The sequence below is a fragment of the Lontra canadensis genome, unplaced genomic scaffold, assembly GCF_010015895.1.
Source record: "Lontra canadensis isolate GAN:19392208 unplaced genomic scaffold, GSC_riverotter_1.0 scaffold54, whole genome shotgun sequence".
In the NCBI taxonomy this organism is placed as follows: Eukaryota; Metazoa; Chordata; class Mammalia; order Carnivora; family Mustelidae; genus Lontra; species Lontra canadensis.
Window position 1 is genome coordinate 12,077,938 of NW_022631048.1, and position 17,863 is coordinate 12,095,800.

Sequence of the window (17,863 nt, forward strand, 5' to 3'; positions counted from 1 at the left end):
GCAAAGCCCAGCGTGTGCGGGGAGGGGGGCCTGTGCGTGAATTTTGCGTGCCCTCAGGTGCGGGCAGTCTGGCCAGGCTTTGGGGGACCCTGACCTTGGGCTGCCGTGAAGTCCCGTCTGCTCTCCATCCCTTCTCTGCGAAAGCAGATGATCAGGCTGGGTCGGAAGCAGCCCAGAGCATGCCTCCCTGGGTGCGGGCGGGAGGATCCCTGTCCCATGTGTGTCCTGTGGGGCCTTCCTGAGACCCAGTAATTCCGTGTTTCGAGGGCAGAACCCCTGCTGGAGACCTGCGTGCAGGTCAGCGGACATACGTCGGTGTGGCCTGGAGCCCCCTTCTATAGTCACAGGAAAGGCTTGCGATCTGCGCGGGTGACCCCCCCCCCCACCCCGGTCTCAGCGGCTTCCCCTGCGAGGCTCCCAACACCAAGTCCTCAGAGCCATCCTGCAGGGGCCCTGCCGTGGGGGTTGGATTCGGCCTCACTGGGGGAACCGCAGGCCCCGTGAGGACCCGCTGGGCCAGTGGGCACCGTCTAAGCCAAGGGTGAGGAGGGAGGGGAGCCGGGCCATGTCCACACTGGACCTGTGACCCCCACTGACTGGGGTGACCCTGCCGGGGCCCAGCAAGGGTGAGCTCAGCAGTGTCCTTCCGCTGACCCAGGCTCTCTTGCAGTGGGGACAGCAGCTTCAGGGGACCGAGCATGGCAGAGAGGCAGGCTGGGCAGACACATCTCCAGAAGGTTCTTAGGTGTCCATAGACTCCCTCCCCGGGTTTCCCGGTCATGGCATTCTTGCACAAAGTCGCATAGCAGTGGTGTTCAGAAAGCGTGTCCTGCTTCCCCTCAACCTCCTGATGGCTGCCCTGTCCGTCAGCCCTGCAGCGTCTGCTGGGCACCACGGGAAGGGCCCGCCCTGGGAATGGCTTCCTGGGCCTGGCTGCACCACGATTACCTTCCTTTCTGTTCAGGGAGAGTCGAGCCATAGGAAGGGCCCGTCCGTCTGCCGGCTAAGGCCATGCCGGGCTGTGGGCAGACGTTTCCGACAGATGCTTTGCTGCCCCTGTCATGGGCACATAAACAAGCCAGAGGAAGTGCCCTGCACGGACCTGGGGCAGCTGTCCCGGGGCGCTTCCTGGCCAGGAGCTCAGAGAACTGGTCCTGGGGGGTCCCGGGCATACTGTGCGAGGGGCCGTGTGAGGGGCTCGTACCTGTCGGCTCCTACCACGGCGGCGAGCGGGCTGGAGGGTCACCCTGGGGCTGGGTGGGCGGCACAGGACGGCGTGGCTGGCCGCGGCCCTGTGTGTGCATGTGCGGTCCCACTGTGCTGCTGTGGAGGCCCCGCTGGGCTGAGAGCAAGAGATGTGTGTCCTGGGAGGGTTGCGTCCCCTTCTGCCCCGAGGGTGGGCTCGGGGCAGCAGCAGCCTTGGTGCTGGGATTTGAAGGCTGTGCCGGACCTGTGGGGCAGGGGGCAGGGGCGAGTGCCTACTCCGTGCTGCACTTGATCGGCCCCCAGCCAGGAGGTGCACGTCTGCTTCTGGGAGCTTCGGTCTCGAAGGCTGCGTGCCTCTGCTGTGCTCTGCGGACCCGTCTGGTTTCAGGCCACGAGGGAGGGAGCACCTGACTCCATCTGCCTGCCGGGGCTGGTGTTCCGAGTCATGGAAAAATGCAGGGTCATTTGAAATGGGTTTTGAAGAGTGTATAGGAGTTCTTTGTCAGTTTGTTTGGGAGGCTAGCCTTTTAGATGGAGGGAGGAACATGAACGGAGAAGAGGGAGGAGGGGAGGGTTCAGGCCTTCCAGCGGCCTGTTGGTGGGCTAGGCCACCAGCGAGGGCCCTGGCTGCGAGCTGGAAGGGTGGGGGTGTCAGTCAGCCGCCTCCAGGACGACCACCTGCAGGGTCTGAGCTGGAGGAGGGGTCCGGGCTGCTGCACTGGGATGGGTGGAGTGAAGGGCTCAGGTGGTGGTGGAGGCCTCTCCGTTGTGAGCAGTAGATCCCAGGGGATCTGGTCCACACTGGGGGGGGGTGGCTCTGGGGGGGCAGGTCCTGGGGCAGCAGAGGCTGTGGGGGGTGGGAGGTCCTTGCATGCTCACTGCTTGCTCCTTGGGTGAGGCTGGCCCCGGGGCTGGACCAGAGCTGGGGAGGCTTTCAGCTGGGGGTTTGCAAGAGGTTAAAGCCGGAGAAGGACTGGAGAGGAAGCGCACCGCGCAGTGAGCAGGCGGGGCCGGCCCGTCTGGAGGCACCCACTGGGCAGGCCGCCTGCGCGGGCCGCAGTCCCGGATTCTTTCCCAGCCGCGCTCTCCGGCCGCCCTCTGAATGGGCCTCCGCGGAGGTGGCCGCCCCAGTCCCGCCCCGACCCCCCCCCACCCCCCGGACGCCGGAACCCAGAGTCGCCCTGCCCTGGGGGTGGGGGACGCCGCTCACTCACGCTCACTCACAGGCCGCCTGGGACAGCCTGCCCAGCGCCTTCCGCCCGGCCCGCGACTTCCTGGGCCCTTCCATGGACTGAGCAGCACCCCGCGCTGCCCAGGTAAGTGCTGCTCTCTCCATCCCCCAGCAGCCCACAAGGGGCCCAGGCTGGAACCTGAACTCCCCAGTGGTGGGGGAGGGGCGGGGCAGTGGGGAGGAGGATGCAGAGTCCCAGAGCCAGGGAGCCAGGCGTCCCCTGTCACTTGGCCGCAGCCCTTGGGTCCTGAGACTCTGCGAGAGAGGCCCCAACCCCAGCCCCCCGGAGGGAGGGCCCCTCCTTCCAGAAGAAAGCCAGGCTTTGTCTTTGCGGGACTTGCTGGGGCAGAGGAGAGCCTGCTTCACAGATGTGTGGCTTTGGGAGCCCAGCTGCTCCCAGCACAGCACATTCTTTTGCTAAAACCAAGAAAGTGCGGCTGCCTGGTTCCACGGCTGCCACCGTCTGCCGCAGGGCCCGAGGGAGGTTGGCTGGCCCGGCCACAGAGACCCCGGGGCTGCATCCAGGTGCTAGGCCCCCGCTTCCCCGGAGGAGCAGGGCTGTCCGCCGGCTGAGGCGGAAGGCAGGCACCAGGAGCAGCGTGGGGTCTCAGAATGGGGTTTACTGTGGTCCCCATGTGGCTGGAGCCAGAGGGAGCACATCTGAAGGAGCCCAGGACTTCAACACAAGACCTGCAGTCAGGGCATGACCTGCTCACGTCATTATGTCAGGGGGTTGTCAGGGTCCCTGCCTGCCTTCCGAGGTCTGCTCTCCCACCTGGCCCAGGAGAGCCTGCAGAGCGTGGGGGGGGGGGGCTGGGACCCAGGGTCATGCGTCCTGTATTTGGAAGGATGGGGACCAGTAAGAGGGAAAGACAGGAAAAACCCCACATGCCGCTTAGCGCAAAAAGCCCTGTAGTCTCTTAGAAAGTGAAGCCTGAGCTGGTCAGCATCGCCTTCTGGTTCTTGCCGCCCGCAGGTGTCGCACGCTCCCCCTCCCAGCACTGCCGGAACCGTCCCCTCCCAACGGCAGGCTCGTGTGGGGTCCCGCATTGCCTGTTGTGCACGGGAGTCGTTTCTAGTGAATTTCATGTGTGGGTTGATGGACAAGAGATCGGGGAGCACGGGAATATTGCTGTGACTCCGGAGATGAGCTTCGAGAGTCTCAGTCCGTTGATTCCGGGGGAGGGTCATTCCCTCCCTCCATGTCAGTGGCCGGGTGGGACCCTAAGGCCACATGCTATGGCATCTGGGGGGAGAAGAGGCAGGAGGGTGGGGTGATCTTACCCCCAAGTTCTGACTGACATCTTCCCCCTGTGGGGACAGAGCGCAGCCTCCGCAACCCCAGACACCACTGCGGGTCTCCTTGGACCGAGCCTCTTAGTTCGCCTCGCCGCCCAGAAGGTCCGTGTCCCCGTCTGCAATGTGGTGCTGATGGCTCGGCCGTGGAGACCTTTCCTGAGGGTTAAATCTGGCGGTGCCGACACGCGGCTTAGCCCAGTGCCAGGCAGGTGGTGATCGGTACTCAGCGAGAAGCTTTCTGCAGTTCTTTGTCGAGAAAGTTGGCATGCCTTGTAAACCGGTTTTGAGAAATCCAGTAACAGCCCTGGACACAGATAGCCGCCCAGCTGAGCTGGAGGCAGGACGGTGGCCGAAGGATGTTTAGTGATGGGCAGACGCTGGTGGCCCAGCTGGGGCTGGTGCCGAACTCCTCCCCACTCACTTTGCCTCCCATCCCCTGAGACGGTTGCACTGCTGGCTTTCTCTTGTGACGTAAAGGTAATGGGGTCACAGGGACAGTAAGAGTTGGGGTCCAGACGACCCCTCCCACGGACCACGCCCTTCCTGCTTCTTGTCCGCGCCCACTGACGCGTCCATCCTGCCAGGATGTAAGCTTACGAGCGTGGACTTAAGACTCGCGGAACCGGCGCGACCTCCCATCCTGCCCCTAGCTAGCGGCTACTGTCCTCTGATGTTTGATGGGTGGTTAGCCTCAGGGAGAGCCGGTGGGCACTCGGTGGGGCAGCTAAACAGGAAGCAGGTAGACCAGGGAAAGGAAAGTGACATGAATTCAGAAACTCAATGGGAGAGAATAGGGTTGGAGGAACCAGGGCTGAGCCGGCTTTCCTGGGTGGCTGAGTGCACACAGAGAAACTTCCAGAATGCTGTGGAGCTATTTGACAGCTCTGCAGGGGTAAGGAGAAGTGTTCCCTGAAGACAAGATGTGGGCCTTGCAGCCCGTCCTTGTGTGCGTTGTAGGCGCGGCCCGACGTGACACAGTCTGCCATCCCTCGTCCTTCCAGAAGGATGCAGCTCTTCAGCTGTCCTGTCCCCTCTGCTGTCTGTCAGCTTCCCATGTTCAGCCGGCTTGCAGCGGCCCATGGGCTGGGGGAGAGCAGGCCAGGAGTATGATGGCGGCGGCTGAAGGAAAAGTGCGGTAGTAAAGCTCCGTGCAGTCTGTTGGCAGTGACACTCGTCTTGTTCCCGTGAGAACCTTTGAAAACTTAATAGGAGACATTTAAAAAGATACAGTAAAGGAAGAGAAAGACTGTGTCCCTGGGTAGGAAGGTGACGTCATAAAGGTGTCAAGTCTTTCCAACCTCGCGTGTGTACTTGGCGTGATTCCAATCAAAACCCCGACGGGCCTGTTTTCAGGGAGCTTGGGGAAGTCCAGTCGTGAAGGATCTTGGTCGGCCGGGGGACCGGCGGCCGAGGGGAGGACTTGTCGGGGAGCTGTGGCGCTGAGCGGGCGGGGCTGGACCGAGGATGGGCCCATCGGTGCTACGGAGTGAGATGAGTCTGGTTCCGGGAAATGGGGTGCAGCCCACAGGAAAAGGGCTGCTCTGCAGAGAGAGCTGGGACAGTTTCCTGCGTGGACAGAAGCAACGTGGGCCCCTTTGTGCCCTCACATGGGTCGCGTGCAGGTGCAGCAGGGCCCTGCGTGTCAAGCACGTTCTCCCTGGGGAGAGGAGTGTGTGCATTTCTCTGCTGGCTGCCCTGGGTCTCACCCCTGCTTCTCTGCTCGCCTTTCTGGAGCTCCGTCAGCCTGCCGATGTCCCCACTCTGTTGCATGTTCCACACCTTAGGGTTTGCATTCTTTCTAGAAAACGTGCTCTGGCCATTCGTGAAGGGCAGGTTTGGAAACAAGTCCTGTCCATTTGTCCGTCCTCTGCGAATGTCTTTTCTACCCGGTTGTTGAGGGGTAGGTATCTTGGCTGCCTGTGGAATTCCCAGAATTCCTACTTGACGGTTCTTTTCCTTCGGTACCTGGGACTTCAGTGCTGCCCCCCTTGGGCCTCTGGGTTTGAGTGAACAGTCACCCACAATCGAGTCGGCACCCCCTGTGCGGGGCTCGTAGGAGGGCACCTGCCCTGGCCTTAGGAAACCACGTCCCGACGGGTGGGTTTCTCAGTGTCGGTGCTGCTCTGAGGCTCCTTGGCTCCTTGAATCAGAGATTGTTTCCTTGGCCCGCGGGGGGGTGGGGGTGGTTCAGACATGATTTCTTCTCATGACCTCTAGCCGGCGCTCCCTCCCCTTCTGGGTCTCCGGTGGCACCCCATGTATTTGACGATGTGTGCAGGGTTGAGGTTTCTGTGGGGACACAGACTGGTGGGGAGCTGAGGCCCCAAGCCAGAGGCCAGCATGCAGAGCTGTCCTCCATGGGCTGCGTGGAGGCTCGGCCCGCCCTCACTGCAGACCCTGCTGGCCAGGAGGAGCCCCAGGGACTAGAGCGGTCTCCCCTTCTGATGGAGGGTCTGCAGGGGGGCCCATGGGGGGTGCAGTCCTAAGGGGGGTGGTGGGATCTGCACCACAGAGGGTATCATGGGGGGGTCCACAGGGGGGCTCTGGGTCGGGCCTCATATTGGACCAGGAGGGCACCTGCGCCCCGGAGGGGCTTGTCCAGCGTGGTGGTTCCACCACTACACATCATCCCCAACTTGTCTTGGGTTCCTGGCCTCCATGTAGGTCTGTGCACACCCGCCCAGATGTCCCCACCAGTTTATCTTCTTCCTTTAATCATAAGACTTGTTTTTTTCTTTTCAGTTTCCCTTTTCTCTTGATTCTTGTCTGTTCCAATCTCAGACTCCCGTGAGTCCCCACCTGGGCACTGGTGCCCAGGGGACAGGCTCACTGTCGCCCAGGGGACAGCCTCACTGTCACTCACAGCCCCTGGGGCGGCTCATGCTTCTGCTGCTCAGGTGTAGACACAGAGAATCCCCTCCTCCGGGAGGCTGAAAGGGTCAGAAGTCACATGGTCCCCGTCAGCGTGATCCTTCTGTGTAACAGATGATGGGAGACACGAGGTCGTCTGCCTCACCAGCTGGGGCGGACACCATCTGGGAGCCTCTGATGGGAAGCGGCGCCCCAGTCCTCGGCCGCGGATTTCAGTGTGCCCTTGTGCTTGGACAGAAGGAAGCGTGCAGCTCGAGCACGTCACCCGGGTCTGTGGTGGGCACTTGACCCTCCAATCGCTGGTTTCCTCCTCCCCCCATGTCGAGTGGTTTCCTGCGTCTCTTCCTGTGGGAGGCATCCTTCTGGGGCAAGGGTCAGACACATGCTGCCCGGTTCTGCCGCTGTCCGGCATTGCCTCCCGTGGAGGGAGTGCCTGTCTCGGGCTGTGGGTGCACTCCGTCACCCCCTTAAGTGGTCGGTCAGTTGCTCATTTGGAGCCATTTGAACAGTTTCCTAGTGTTTGCACCTGTGCCTGTGAAGCCCAGCCCCAGGCCAGCTCAGCTGGGGCTCACATGCCTGGGGCTGGACGCTCCCCGGTGTGGCCGCCAGTGCTGGTGCACGAGCCGTGGGCCCCTCGGAGTCCCCGTGTGCCCACAAGGCCACCCAGCACCCACAACACCGGGGACTATGTTAGCAAAGACATCTCCCCCGCCAGTGTGACCAGCCTGCCCGTCGGAAATGCTGTCAAGTGGGAACCCGAGTGAAAGCCCCAGAGGGAAGGCAGCAGGGTCCAGGGAGCTGCCCTCTTGTCCCCTCGGGGATTCTTGGTGCCCCACCAGGCCACAGGGCCATTGCACGATGAGGACGGGATGGCGGGTGCCACGGACACTGTGCTGTTCCCGTGAGATTGCCTGGGGCCCATGGACAGGCAATCTGCCGTGTTGGCCTGCATCCCTGGGCGTCCATAGGTGGCCTCCTCCCAGACCAGGCTTCTCCTTCCATTTCCGGTTCCTCATTGCGGACGGCTGTGGGCACCGTCCGTGTCCACCTGAGGGACCCTCCTGAGAGTCCTTCTCGGCCTGCCATCTCCAGGGAGGCCACGTTGCCCCAAGTTGTCCTCCCCGTGCTGTGGGCTAGATTGTGTCCCTTCCCAGAAGCTCACGTAAATCTCCAAACCTCAGAATGTGGCTGCGTTTGGGGTAGGGGTTTTGCCAACATGATTAGGCCTCGGTCCATGACTAGTGTCCTTGTAAGCAGAGATCAGGACGCAGACACACGGAGGGACCCGTGTGGATCCCATGAGGACCCGGGGAGGAGACGGCCATCTACATGGCCAGGAGAGGCCTCAGGAGGGACTGGCCCTGCCACGCCTGGATGGGGGGCGTCCAGCCTCGAGGACGTGCGGGCACATTCCCGATGTGTAAGGCTCCCGTCGGCCGTGCGTGTGGCCCCCCGCGCTGGCTGATGGCACCTGCTGTGTGGGAATGCTGGGATTCCAGCCCAGGGAGGCTGGGTCCGGCTGAAGAGGAGCGTGTTTCGCTGCAGAGCTGAGACCGGGGACACGGGCGTGGCGCTGGAGTACCGTCCAGCAGGCGAGGCAGGGGGTTTCTGGAAGACGTGGCCTCCCGGCCTGTCAGCTTGGGACAGCCCGCATTCTGAGTGGTTGTTTGAGGACCAGGTAAGCCCGGAAGTGCCACAGGGACGGTCATTACTGGTAACAACTGCTGCTTCACACGCTCAGCACATGCGGCGCTGACCTCCTGGGGCCCGTGGTCTCGAGATCCCGTGGTCCCAGCCGGGGGGTAGGCGTGCTAAGTGCGCCGCTACCTGACTGGGGACCTGGGTTTAGGGTCCGAGCACCGATGGCCTCTTGCGAACCCCAGACTTAACGGTTTCTGAAATTAGGGCAGAAACTCTGGGGTCTCCGTTGCCGCCTGCGCTGGGTCATACAGGAGGCGGGTCCCCAGCCGGCAGGGATTCTGGGAGACGAGCATCCTGGAAGGATGTTGAGGATTTATGTCGGATTTTCCACGGGAAATAAGGTTTTGTAGTCACGGCCGAGAGGCAGGTTCGGAGCTGGGGCTCTGCGAGCGTGACGGTGAGTTTCCGCTGTGCAGTCATGCCGGGAGGAGGGCGTCCTGCGGCTGAAGGCTCCTTGGGGGCCGCATGTTGTCAGTGGCCTTCGCCAGGCTGAAGGCCCTTAACACCTTTCCGCAGAAGGCCTGTGGCTGACTTGAGCGTGAAGCCTGTAGGCGTTTACCAGAGGAAAGCCAGATGTGCTGGGGCTTGTGCCCGAGGGAAGAAAGCATCAAGATTCCTTGTCTGGTGGCTGGGCCCCAGTGCAGGGCTGGAATAATTCTGGGAACTTGGGACTCCGAACCAAACAGGGGTCACAGAGACAGCATTGTCACCGACACACCTGGACAGCGTCTTGCGGAGTCCGTGTGTGCTGCTGAGCTCTAGCCACCTGTGTGTAAGTCCCGGGACACCTGCCATTTCCTCGGCTGGCCCTCTGGCAGGTGCGCACACTCTCCTCCCCTCGGTTCCGTCTCCTCCCTGGCGTCCTGTCCCCAGGGCCCAACACCATCTGCCGTGGGCATCGCTGTCTACTGCGACTCCCACCCGAGGGGAAGCAACTTGGAGGCCGAGATCTCCTATCACTGGGGCCGCTCGCTGCTGCAGGTGACCAGTCCCCGTGTGGCTGGCGGAAAGAACACGGAGGGAAGCCTGGAGCCACTCGCAGGAGCCCGAAAGCCGAGCCCATACCTGTGCTCTCTGGGATGGAGGATAAGGCCCAGTGGCCCACCAGCAGTGGCCCAACATGAGCCCTAAGAAGGAAGGACGTTTTTACACATACTCCCCCATGGACGAGCCTCGAGGACAGAAGCCGGACTCAGAAGTGCCAGAACCCCGTGGTTCCACGGGAATGAGGTCTGCGGGGCGTCAGATCTGTGGAGGCAGGAGGCAGGTGGTGGGTGCTGGGCTGGGGAGGGGCTTGGGTTTGGGAGGAGACCCAGCTCCTGGTCCCAGGCTCCGGTGGTCTCGGTGTCCCCAGGACATCCAGCCCCGACGCTGTGCTCTCGTCAGTCCCACAGAAGGAAGCAGTTTGTTTCCCCGGGTGCGCACGCCAAAGCCCAGTTCTGCAAGATGCTCGTTCTCGGCGGGTTGCTGAGGGGCCCCCGTGAGTACCCGAGAGACCGGCCCCCTCGGTGCGCCTGAAGAGCAGGAAACACTCGGAAACTCTCATGGGCGGGAAAGAAAATGTCTCACCATCTTCCACGTTAGAATTCTCTACGGTGCAGCCGCCAGCTGGGGGCAAACGGGTCTTCTTGCCGGCACGTTGGAGTGAGAACCTCGGAGTGGAAATGGGACGTGGTCGGGGCCCAGGTGCCCCGACCCTTCTCCGTGCCACTGGTAGGGGCACGTCCAGTTTGGGGGAGGGCATCCCAGCAGGGTCACCTGCCTGTGGCCAGGCAGGAACCCTGACCCCAGCGCTGGCTGGGCCCCCCCAAGGTGTGCCGGGGCGGGGGGTGGGCGAGAATGTGGGATGCCTCTGTCAGCAAGAGAGGCTTCACTTGGGGACATTCCCGCTGCTCACAGGAAACGCTGACCTGACCAGGGAACACATTCACGCTCTGAGAAGACGTACCAAAGAGAAAGCTCGGGCCGTCCCGTGGGGGCCGTTGGTCCCCTCCTCCTGTGTGGCTGCGTATCCGTGGGGCTGCGGACGTGGGACTTCCGTGTTCACCGAGCAAGACGCACGGTGTGCCTTTCCAGTCTTTCAGGGGTTTTCCCTAATTAGTGCTCATTATCTGTGGCTGCCTGGCCGTCCGTCCTTTGCTTTCCAGAAGGTTGGGTCAATGGCCTGTTGTTTCTGGACAAATAACAGAAATGTTCTAAGATGAAGGACTTCCTTTAAAAAAAAAAAAAAAATCACTGCTACCCAACTTCCCATACAAAGTCTTGCCTCTTAAATTTAGCACTGAACAGACCCGAGAAGACGTCTAAGCTCATGTTTGCCGATGGGATTCTGCACGTGCAGCCTGGAGGGCCCCCGAGGCTGGGCACGAGGCCAGTGGTGTCCGTGACTTGTGACCCCAGAGCCTGGGGGTCTGGGTGCCCCCTCCGCCACCACACCTGGAAATACAGAGCAAGAGACCAAAAACGTGTTAAGACGCACTCCACAGAATTCTCTCCGTTCTCTGTAGTCCCAGGGTGTGAGCAGGAGGGCAGGGGATGGAGACAGAAAAATGGCCGATAGCTCGGTACCGATCAATGATAGATCGATGATGGTCAATCAGTGACTCATGGTTAAAGATTCACACTCGCTTCTAAAGGCTGACTGAGAAGAAGCCTGGTTCTTAAAGCGCGGAGGTCAGCCTTGGTGGTCAGACAGCAAAACTGCACTTTCTTCCCCGGGATAGGCCAGTATCATCGCGACCGCTACTAAATATGATTTACTGGTCTTTAAAGATTTTATTTATTTATTTGAAGATTTTATTTATTTGCTCATCAGAGAGAGCACAAGCAGGGAGGCAGTAGGCAGAGGGAGAAGCAGGCTCCCTGCTGAGCAGAGAGCCCGGTGCAGGACTCGATCCCAGGACCCCGAGATCATGACCTGAGCCAAAAGCAGACCCTTAATTAACTGAGCTACTCAGGTGCCCCGGTTTTTCTGTCTTTAAAGACGACCCGAAAGTGTCGTGGCAGTCTGTAATTACGAACAGTAATTGACGGATTGGTGGTCACTGCTGTGCCTCGTAAGGGTCTCTCTGCAGCGGGAAGGCTAGGGAAAGCGTCGATTTTGTTCTGACGTCACAGGCTTGGGTGTTGTGCACGATGCGGTGGGCCCTGTGTATGCGCGTGGACCTTAGCATCTGGCCAGCTCCCCGCTGTGCAGGTGGCGAGCCTGTGGGGTCCCCTTCCTCCTGCTGACTTCTGTGTGATGGAAATCGTGGCTGGCGGAGAGCAGATGCTACCCTGCTTCCCACGGAACCTTCCCCTGCAGCAGCTCCAGTGTGGCCTAAAAATAGACCTTTTGGAAAAGAGCCTGTGACCCTCCGTCACCCGAGCTCCGGGTAAAGGAAGTGCAGGAAGGGGAAGCCAAGGGGAGCCTGGGTCCAGAAGGTCCTGGGAGGTCTGGGAGCCCCAGAGCGAGAGGCGCTCTTCCTCCCTCCTCCCTCCCCAGCCCCTCGGTCCTCGGTCCCTGCAGGCGCCAGGACACCAGCTGGCCTAGGGAACCAGGAAGCCGGGGCCCGCTTTCCAAACACTGACCGTATTGTGCCCCCTCCTCTGGGTGTCAGCCGGAAAGGGGAAATGTGAGACTCTCAGGGTCAGGACTATTTCTCAGTCCAGCCCTTAGCTTAGCCTGGGGGACGCCAGGGACCTGGAGGGAGCAGGGCCCACAGCCGCCCCCTCACGGCTCCCAGCACCCCCACGTGTGGACGTGTCCTGCCGGGGGTCGTGCCGTGGCCCCAGGGAGAAGTCTGACCGCCACACAGTGGTTGAGGCCAGCTGCTCGCCGGGATGCAGGAGGGCCGACCTGGCCGTGCTCCCCATGAGGCAGCCACACGTGCCACCGCAGAGTGAAGCCGCCACCCTGTCACCTGCAAGGCTCCCTTGAAGACAGGACCCCTCCCCCGCTCTTGATGGCCCTCACCGCACCCCCGGGCCTCCTTGTGGGCCCAGACTGAGCCTGTGGGTGCTGAGTGCGTGGAACAGGGGGCTGAGCCCAGAGACAGCCCATTTGGAGAAGTCCCCGTAGCTGTGAACGGATGTGCAGGGTGGAGAGGCTTGACCGCATGCGGCCCGCCTGACCTCCCGGCATGCACCGCCTGGAAGGAATGCCATGCGTGCTCGTGGTCTGCAGCCAGACTCCTGGACCTGGCGTGTTTTTCTGCTCGTGGACTCGTATTCCCAGCACCCTGCGTGTCTGAGGACGGAGGCCGTGCCCCTTCTGCTGAGGCTCCACTCCTGCTGGTTGGACGGTGGGGGCTCCACCCCGTAGTGGCCGCCGTGCCCCGCTCGCATGCCTGTCTGAGCACAGAGAGGCCCGGCCCTGCGGGAGAAGTGGCCGGGAAGCCAGTGTCCAGCAATGAGGTCCTTGGCTGGCCCTTGTCCAGATGGAAGGGCTAATTAAGTCCTCTCACCCAGGGCCGGGAACCAAACCCAGCCACAGCCCCCGTGTTGGCGCAGAGCTGCGAACAAAGCCACTTTCACGGGGAGCGCTGAGTTTGCTGTTTTCTGGAACAGGGACAGGGTAACAGGGACAAAGCTCGACCTTATTTCCCGCCTGCCTCTTCTCTGCTGGTGGTGATCTCAGGCGCCATGCGGGCATGGCATGATGGGCTTCCCAGGATCGTGGGGGACATGGGAGCGGGCAGCCCCTGCGGCTGCAGCAGGACCCCTGAGAGCGCCGTCAGTCACCCGCCGTGGGCTGGACTGAGAAATAGTCCTGACCCCAGGGTCCAGTGCTGCTCCTTGGTCTGGGGGTGATTGGGACATCCAGCCTGACTCCTCGGGGTCAGGCCCACACCCCACCCTGGACTTCTTCCTGTCACTTCTGAGCCACCGTGGACTCATTCGTTCATTCATAGCAGGTGCAAATCGCTCCACTGGCACCAGCCTAGCGGTGGGGGCCCAGCTGGGAGCAGAGCCCTGGGTGGTGCCCCCACTCCCTTGGCGTCCGCTTGGTTTACTGGAAACCCACATGCTTTCAGGCTCCCATGGAACGTGCTTCCTCCAGGAAGCCCTCCAGGAAGCTTTCCGGCAGGTGCCTCTGAATCCCGCAGGCTGACCTTCTGGCAACGCGCTCACCGGAGGCCGGCAGCCAGCACCATTTTGACCGGTGGTGGGGGCCCAGCAGCTCTGTCTTATGTGGGAGGTGGACACACGGACGCGCTATCGAGAACATAGTTTTTTCTACGAAGAAGACAATTGCGTGGGAGGGAGGCCCAACACGGGACTCAATCCCACGACCCTGAGATTCTGACCTGACCCGAAACCAAGAGCCAGCCACTGCACCGACCGGGCCACCCAGGCACCCAGCAAATGTGTATTTTAGAAGGGTTTCTGACCTAAAAGTACGACCTTCTGGAAGGTCACACTGATGTATCGGGTGCCTCCCGACTGGGACTGAGACCATGCTGCCCCAGGGCTGTGGAGGCGTCGGAGGTGAGCATGCGGACGAGACGCAGCCCTGGTGACCACGGGCATCAGCGTGGACGCAGGCACAGTACCCGCCCCCAGGACTCTCGAGCGGTTTGTCCGGACACGACGTGGGCATCGGGCTCCTGTGCACACAGGCTAACCGAGCACTTAAGCACCAGCACTGACGTCGGCTCCTGCCCCCTCCCGGACTGGTAAGACGCCGCTCAGGCTGGTCTTGGATTTTCACCGCTTCTGCCGTCGAGTGAGGGCGCACGGAGTCCTCTTGACGCTTCCTGCTTCGATATGGTGGATTTTTTTTCCTGAACCTGTGGCTCGATTTCTTCAGCGTGTTTTTGGGAGAATTCTCAGTACATACTTCCCCGGGCTTGCTTGCGCCTTGCTCGTCCCTGCGCCCCTCCTGGGCCCCCATTGTGCGTGTGTTAGATGTCACTCACCGTGTCCCACACGGCGCCGTCCCCGTCTTCTGTGCCTTTCCCGCCACTGCTTCCGGCCTCTGACTTGTCCCAGCTCATGCATCTGCCGATGGGTCCATCGGCCTCCTGCTTCATCTCATTAATTGTGTTTGTACGTCATACTAGGATTTCTACTGTTATTCCTAATGCTCCCCAGTCCTTCTGTGAGGTTCTGTAATTTTCTGAAACAGTTTCCACTGATTTTCAAGTGCACGTCTCTTACCTCTAATGCGCATGCAGCCGTGACTGTTCTCCCTTTCTTGTTCTCTTTTTTCGTTTTTGTTCTCATTTCTTTGTTCTGGTACCCGTTACTAGCATGCGTAGTCTGTTTTTGAAAGTAAATACTTGAATTACATCTGGAAATTACAGATAGACAAATAGGAAAATAGGTGGATGGATGGATGGATGGTAGACGGTTAGATGGGTGGGTGATGGTTGGATGGATGATAGACGGGTGCGTGGGTGGGTGGACAGGTAGGTAGGTAAGTGGATGGATGGATGGATGATAAAGAGATGGGGTGATAGGTGGTTAGGTAGGTCGACAGATGGTAGACAGGTATATCGGTGGATGGAGGGATGGATGATGGGCAGAGGGATGGGTGGATGGGTGGATGATGGATGGGTGGATCAATCAGTCGATCCATAATAGACAGAGGCAGGCTCTGGAGGGGGATGTCTACTTCCGAAGAGGGAGGTTTTCTCGGGGACACACTACTGAGATCCGGGGGGCTCGTCTGTTTCTGGTGCTGGTGTCCCCATAGTGTAGCCTTCAGGGCCCTCCCCTTAAATCCGAGGTCCGTGCGTTGAGCCCCCTGGTCGTATTTGGGCCCCACCACGGAGGTGCTGAAATCCCTGCTTGTTCTTCAGTCCTCAGCAGCCACTTCCGTCTTGGGTGCAGGAGTCTGGCCCCGCGTTCTGAGCCCAGGAGCCCGAAACGCCAGCAGGGGCGGCCGCACTCAGGTCGCTCTTCACGTCCCCCGAGTCCCGGCTGCCGCGTAGCTCAGCCTCAGCCTCGGGTTTAGTGGGATTCCCACAGCCCTGCCCGTGGGCTGGGTGCGGCCTCCGATCCATGTGCTCCCAAATGGGGCCGTGCCCGGACGTGTGACTCGCACTAGTGGCGCCCGTTCCCGGAAATGAGTGATGGGAGCGATGCAGGGTTATCAGGAACTCCATCAGCTTTTATCCGCCCGCCCTTGTTGTAAAGTGGAAACCAGAGTAGCCCGTATTCCTTACGATGTTGTCATCGACCCTGGTAGATTTGTGCTGTTCTTAAAGCTGAGTTTTTAAAAAAATGAGGGGGGGGCCGCCTGGGTGGCTCAGTGGGTTAAGCCTCTGCTTTCAGCTCAGGTCATGATCTCAGGGTCCTGGGATTGCGTCCCGCATCGGGCTCTCTGCTCGGCGGGGAGCCTGCTTCTCCCACGCCAACACCCCCTGCTTGTGCTCCCTCTCGCTGTGTCTCTCAAATTAATAAAATCTTAAAAAAAAAAAAGTAAGATTTTGAAAAATATCCAGAAATGACGGTGATGCTGGGCCTCAAGCAGGTGGGCATTTTGTCACGGAAGCGTGTAAAATTTGGTGGCGCGTGCGGGCTTGGAGTTAAACAGCAGGTTTTCACGGTGCTTGGCCTCTCACACCCCGAGCGACAGGGGCCGGGCCAGGGTCTGTGCCCCATGCCAGGGTGAGGACACCAGCCGGCAGGGCCGTATTTGTAGCAGAAAGCTCTCGGCCCGGCGTGTGGACCGAGCTCCCAGCTGGGGACAGACGGAGCTTCAACGCTCACTTGGCCGCAACCCCAGGCCTGCGCGCCCTGGACACGGGTCTTCTCTGCGGAGCGGCTCCTGCTGGTGCGCAGGGGGAAGGCCTGGCCCTTTCTGAAGTGAGCGCCTGCGGGCTGGGCGGACTCCGTCGGCCAGTACAATGGCCTTCAGGGGCGAGGCTGCGTGGGCTGCAGCCCCTTGTCCTTGCAGACGACCTTGCACGAGGCTCCTCAGCTCAGCCAGCGTGCCGAGCCGGGCACCGGGCGTGCGTTCCGCGTCCTGCCTTCCCTTTGGGGAGCGCGCCAGGCAAGAGCGACCCACACGTGGTGGAATCGGGCCCCTCGATTCCTCGATTCGCATTGGACCTGTGGCCTGCATGTCCGGAAGCGACCCCGCTCCTTCCAGCACAGGGACTAGGCCTGTAAGCGCGTCTTGTCCTGCTCTCCCCGCTGCAGATACTCGAGGCTGCGCTGAGATCCTGCATCGTGCAGCGGGGATGTCCGAGAGCCCCGGGGGGCCCAGACCTGCGGCACTCCGGGCAGACGTGCCAGCGGGACCTGCCTTTCAGCGGGCGTTCGCGTCCTCCTGCACTGTCTCCAGCGGCAGCCCCAGCCAGCGGCGGGACAGGTAGGGAGACGGGCCCTTGAGGGCTCCCACAGACCTGACCGCGGGCCCTGGGAAGGGAGGACGGGGCGCTCAACTTGCAGCTGACACCCGGCCACTCTGCATAACGGTCTCGCTTCAGAAATACAATCACAGATACAAACTCCGGAGAGTGCCCCCCCAACCCCACCACCCCGGAGTTGACAGGCTGAGCGCTCAGGGACCGACCACACGGGCAGCTGGAGTATGGGAACACGGGCCAGTTAAGGACTGGGCGTCTGTGACACGCGCTCTGAGCTGCGGCGGGAGCAAGGGCGCAGGGGGCCAGCCAGGGCTTGGTGTCCCTCCACAGCCGGGGCTGGTGGGTGGGGTAGTGGTGGCCTGGGGGGCATGGAAGTTGTCCCGGTGTTCAGGAAAGTGCGGGGACACCCCTCAGTGGGAGGGGAGTGTCTCTCTGCAGACAGAGACGCTTGGCGCTTGGCAAGGGATGGCCGCTGAGCCGCTGCACGGGCACGGCGTAGGAATGGCTCCTGAGCGGCTCCCTGTGCAAGGACACAATGCCCCGTTCGGTGTCCACATTCTGCCTCCTGCCTCTGTGCAAGGGGGGGTTCCGCTAAGGTCATCCCACTCAGAGCGCAAAGGGTTTGCTGGTCAAGTGTGTGTGTTTGTGGGGCTTGGCAGTTGACTTTCTGGATTTCTAACCATGTGGTACCTTCTGATACCCTTGATCTGGGAAGTCCCCATTCTGGATATGGTAACTTCTCATGTTCCTTTTTTTTTTTTTAACGTGTTTCTATTTTTTGAGAGCCGAATATGAGGCTTGAACTCACAACCTTGGGATCAAGACCTGAGCTGAGACTGAGACTCGGCTGCTTAACGCACAGAGTCCCCTGGGAGCCCCAGCTTCTCACGCTCTCACTGGGATTCCTTAAGCAGCTGGCTGTCCAGCAGGCACTTACTGGAAACTGAGTCGGGCACCCGTGCTAGGTCTCGGGGGAGCAGAGAGAGGAAAGCGGGGGACACAGTCTGTGCCCAGGGGACGATGTTCTTGCAGGAGCTGCACATGACGCACCACGTGGTTGGCATCAGGGGGAAGAAAAGAGGGACGTGGGCTGCGAGCTGGACACGGGGCCATGGTTGACTTTTGTTTCGAGGGGAGGGACCTTTGCTGGGTGAAGACCAAGGAAGGAGGGGCCAGGGCAGGTGTCCACTGGTGTGGGGTGGCAGAGCATCTGGGGTGCACGGTGAAGGGGAGGGGAGAACGGCAGTGTCTGACT

General features: G+C 61.1%; 1 protein-coding gene across 2 annotated transcripts in view; it reads left to right on the forward strand.

Annotated features, from left to right (window-relative positions):
* The window catches only part of TNS3 (tensin 3), a 197,203-nt gene that overhangs the window by 159,681 nt on the left and 19,659 nt on the right, over positions 1–17,863 (forward strand). For both annotated transcript variants that reach the window (XM_032875022.1, XM_032875023.1), the window contains one exon: positions 16,439–16,610. In XM_032875022.1, the coding sequence (XP_032730913.1) occupies positions 16,439–16,610 (172 nt within the window). The remainder of the gene's footprint in view (positions 1–16,438; positions 16,611–17,863) is intronic.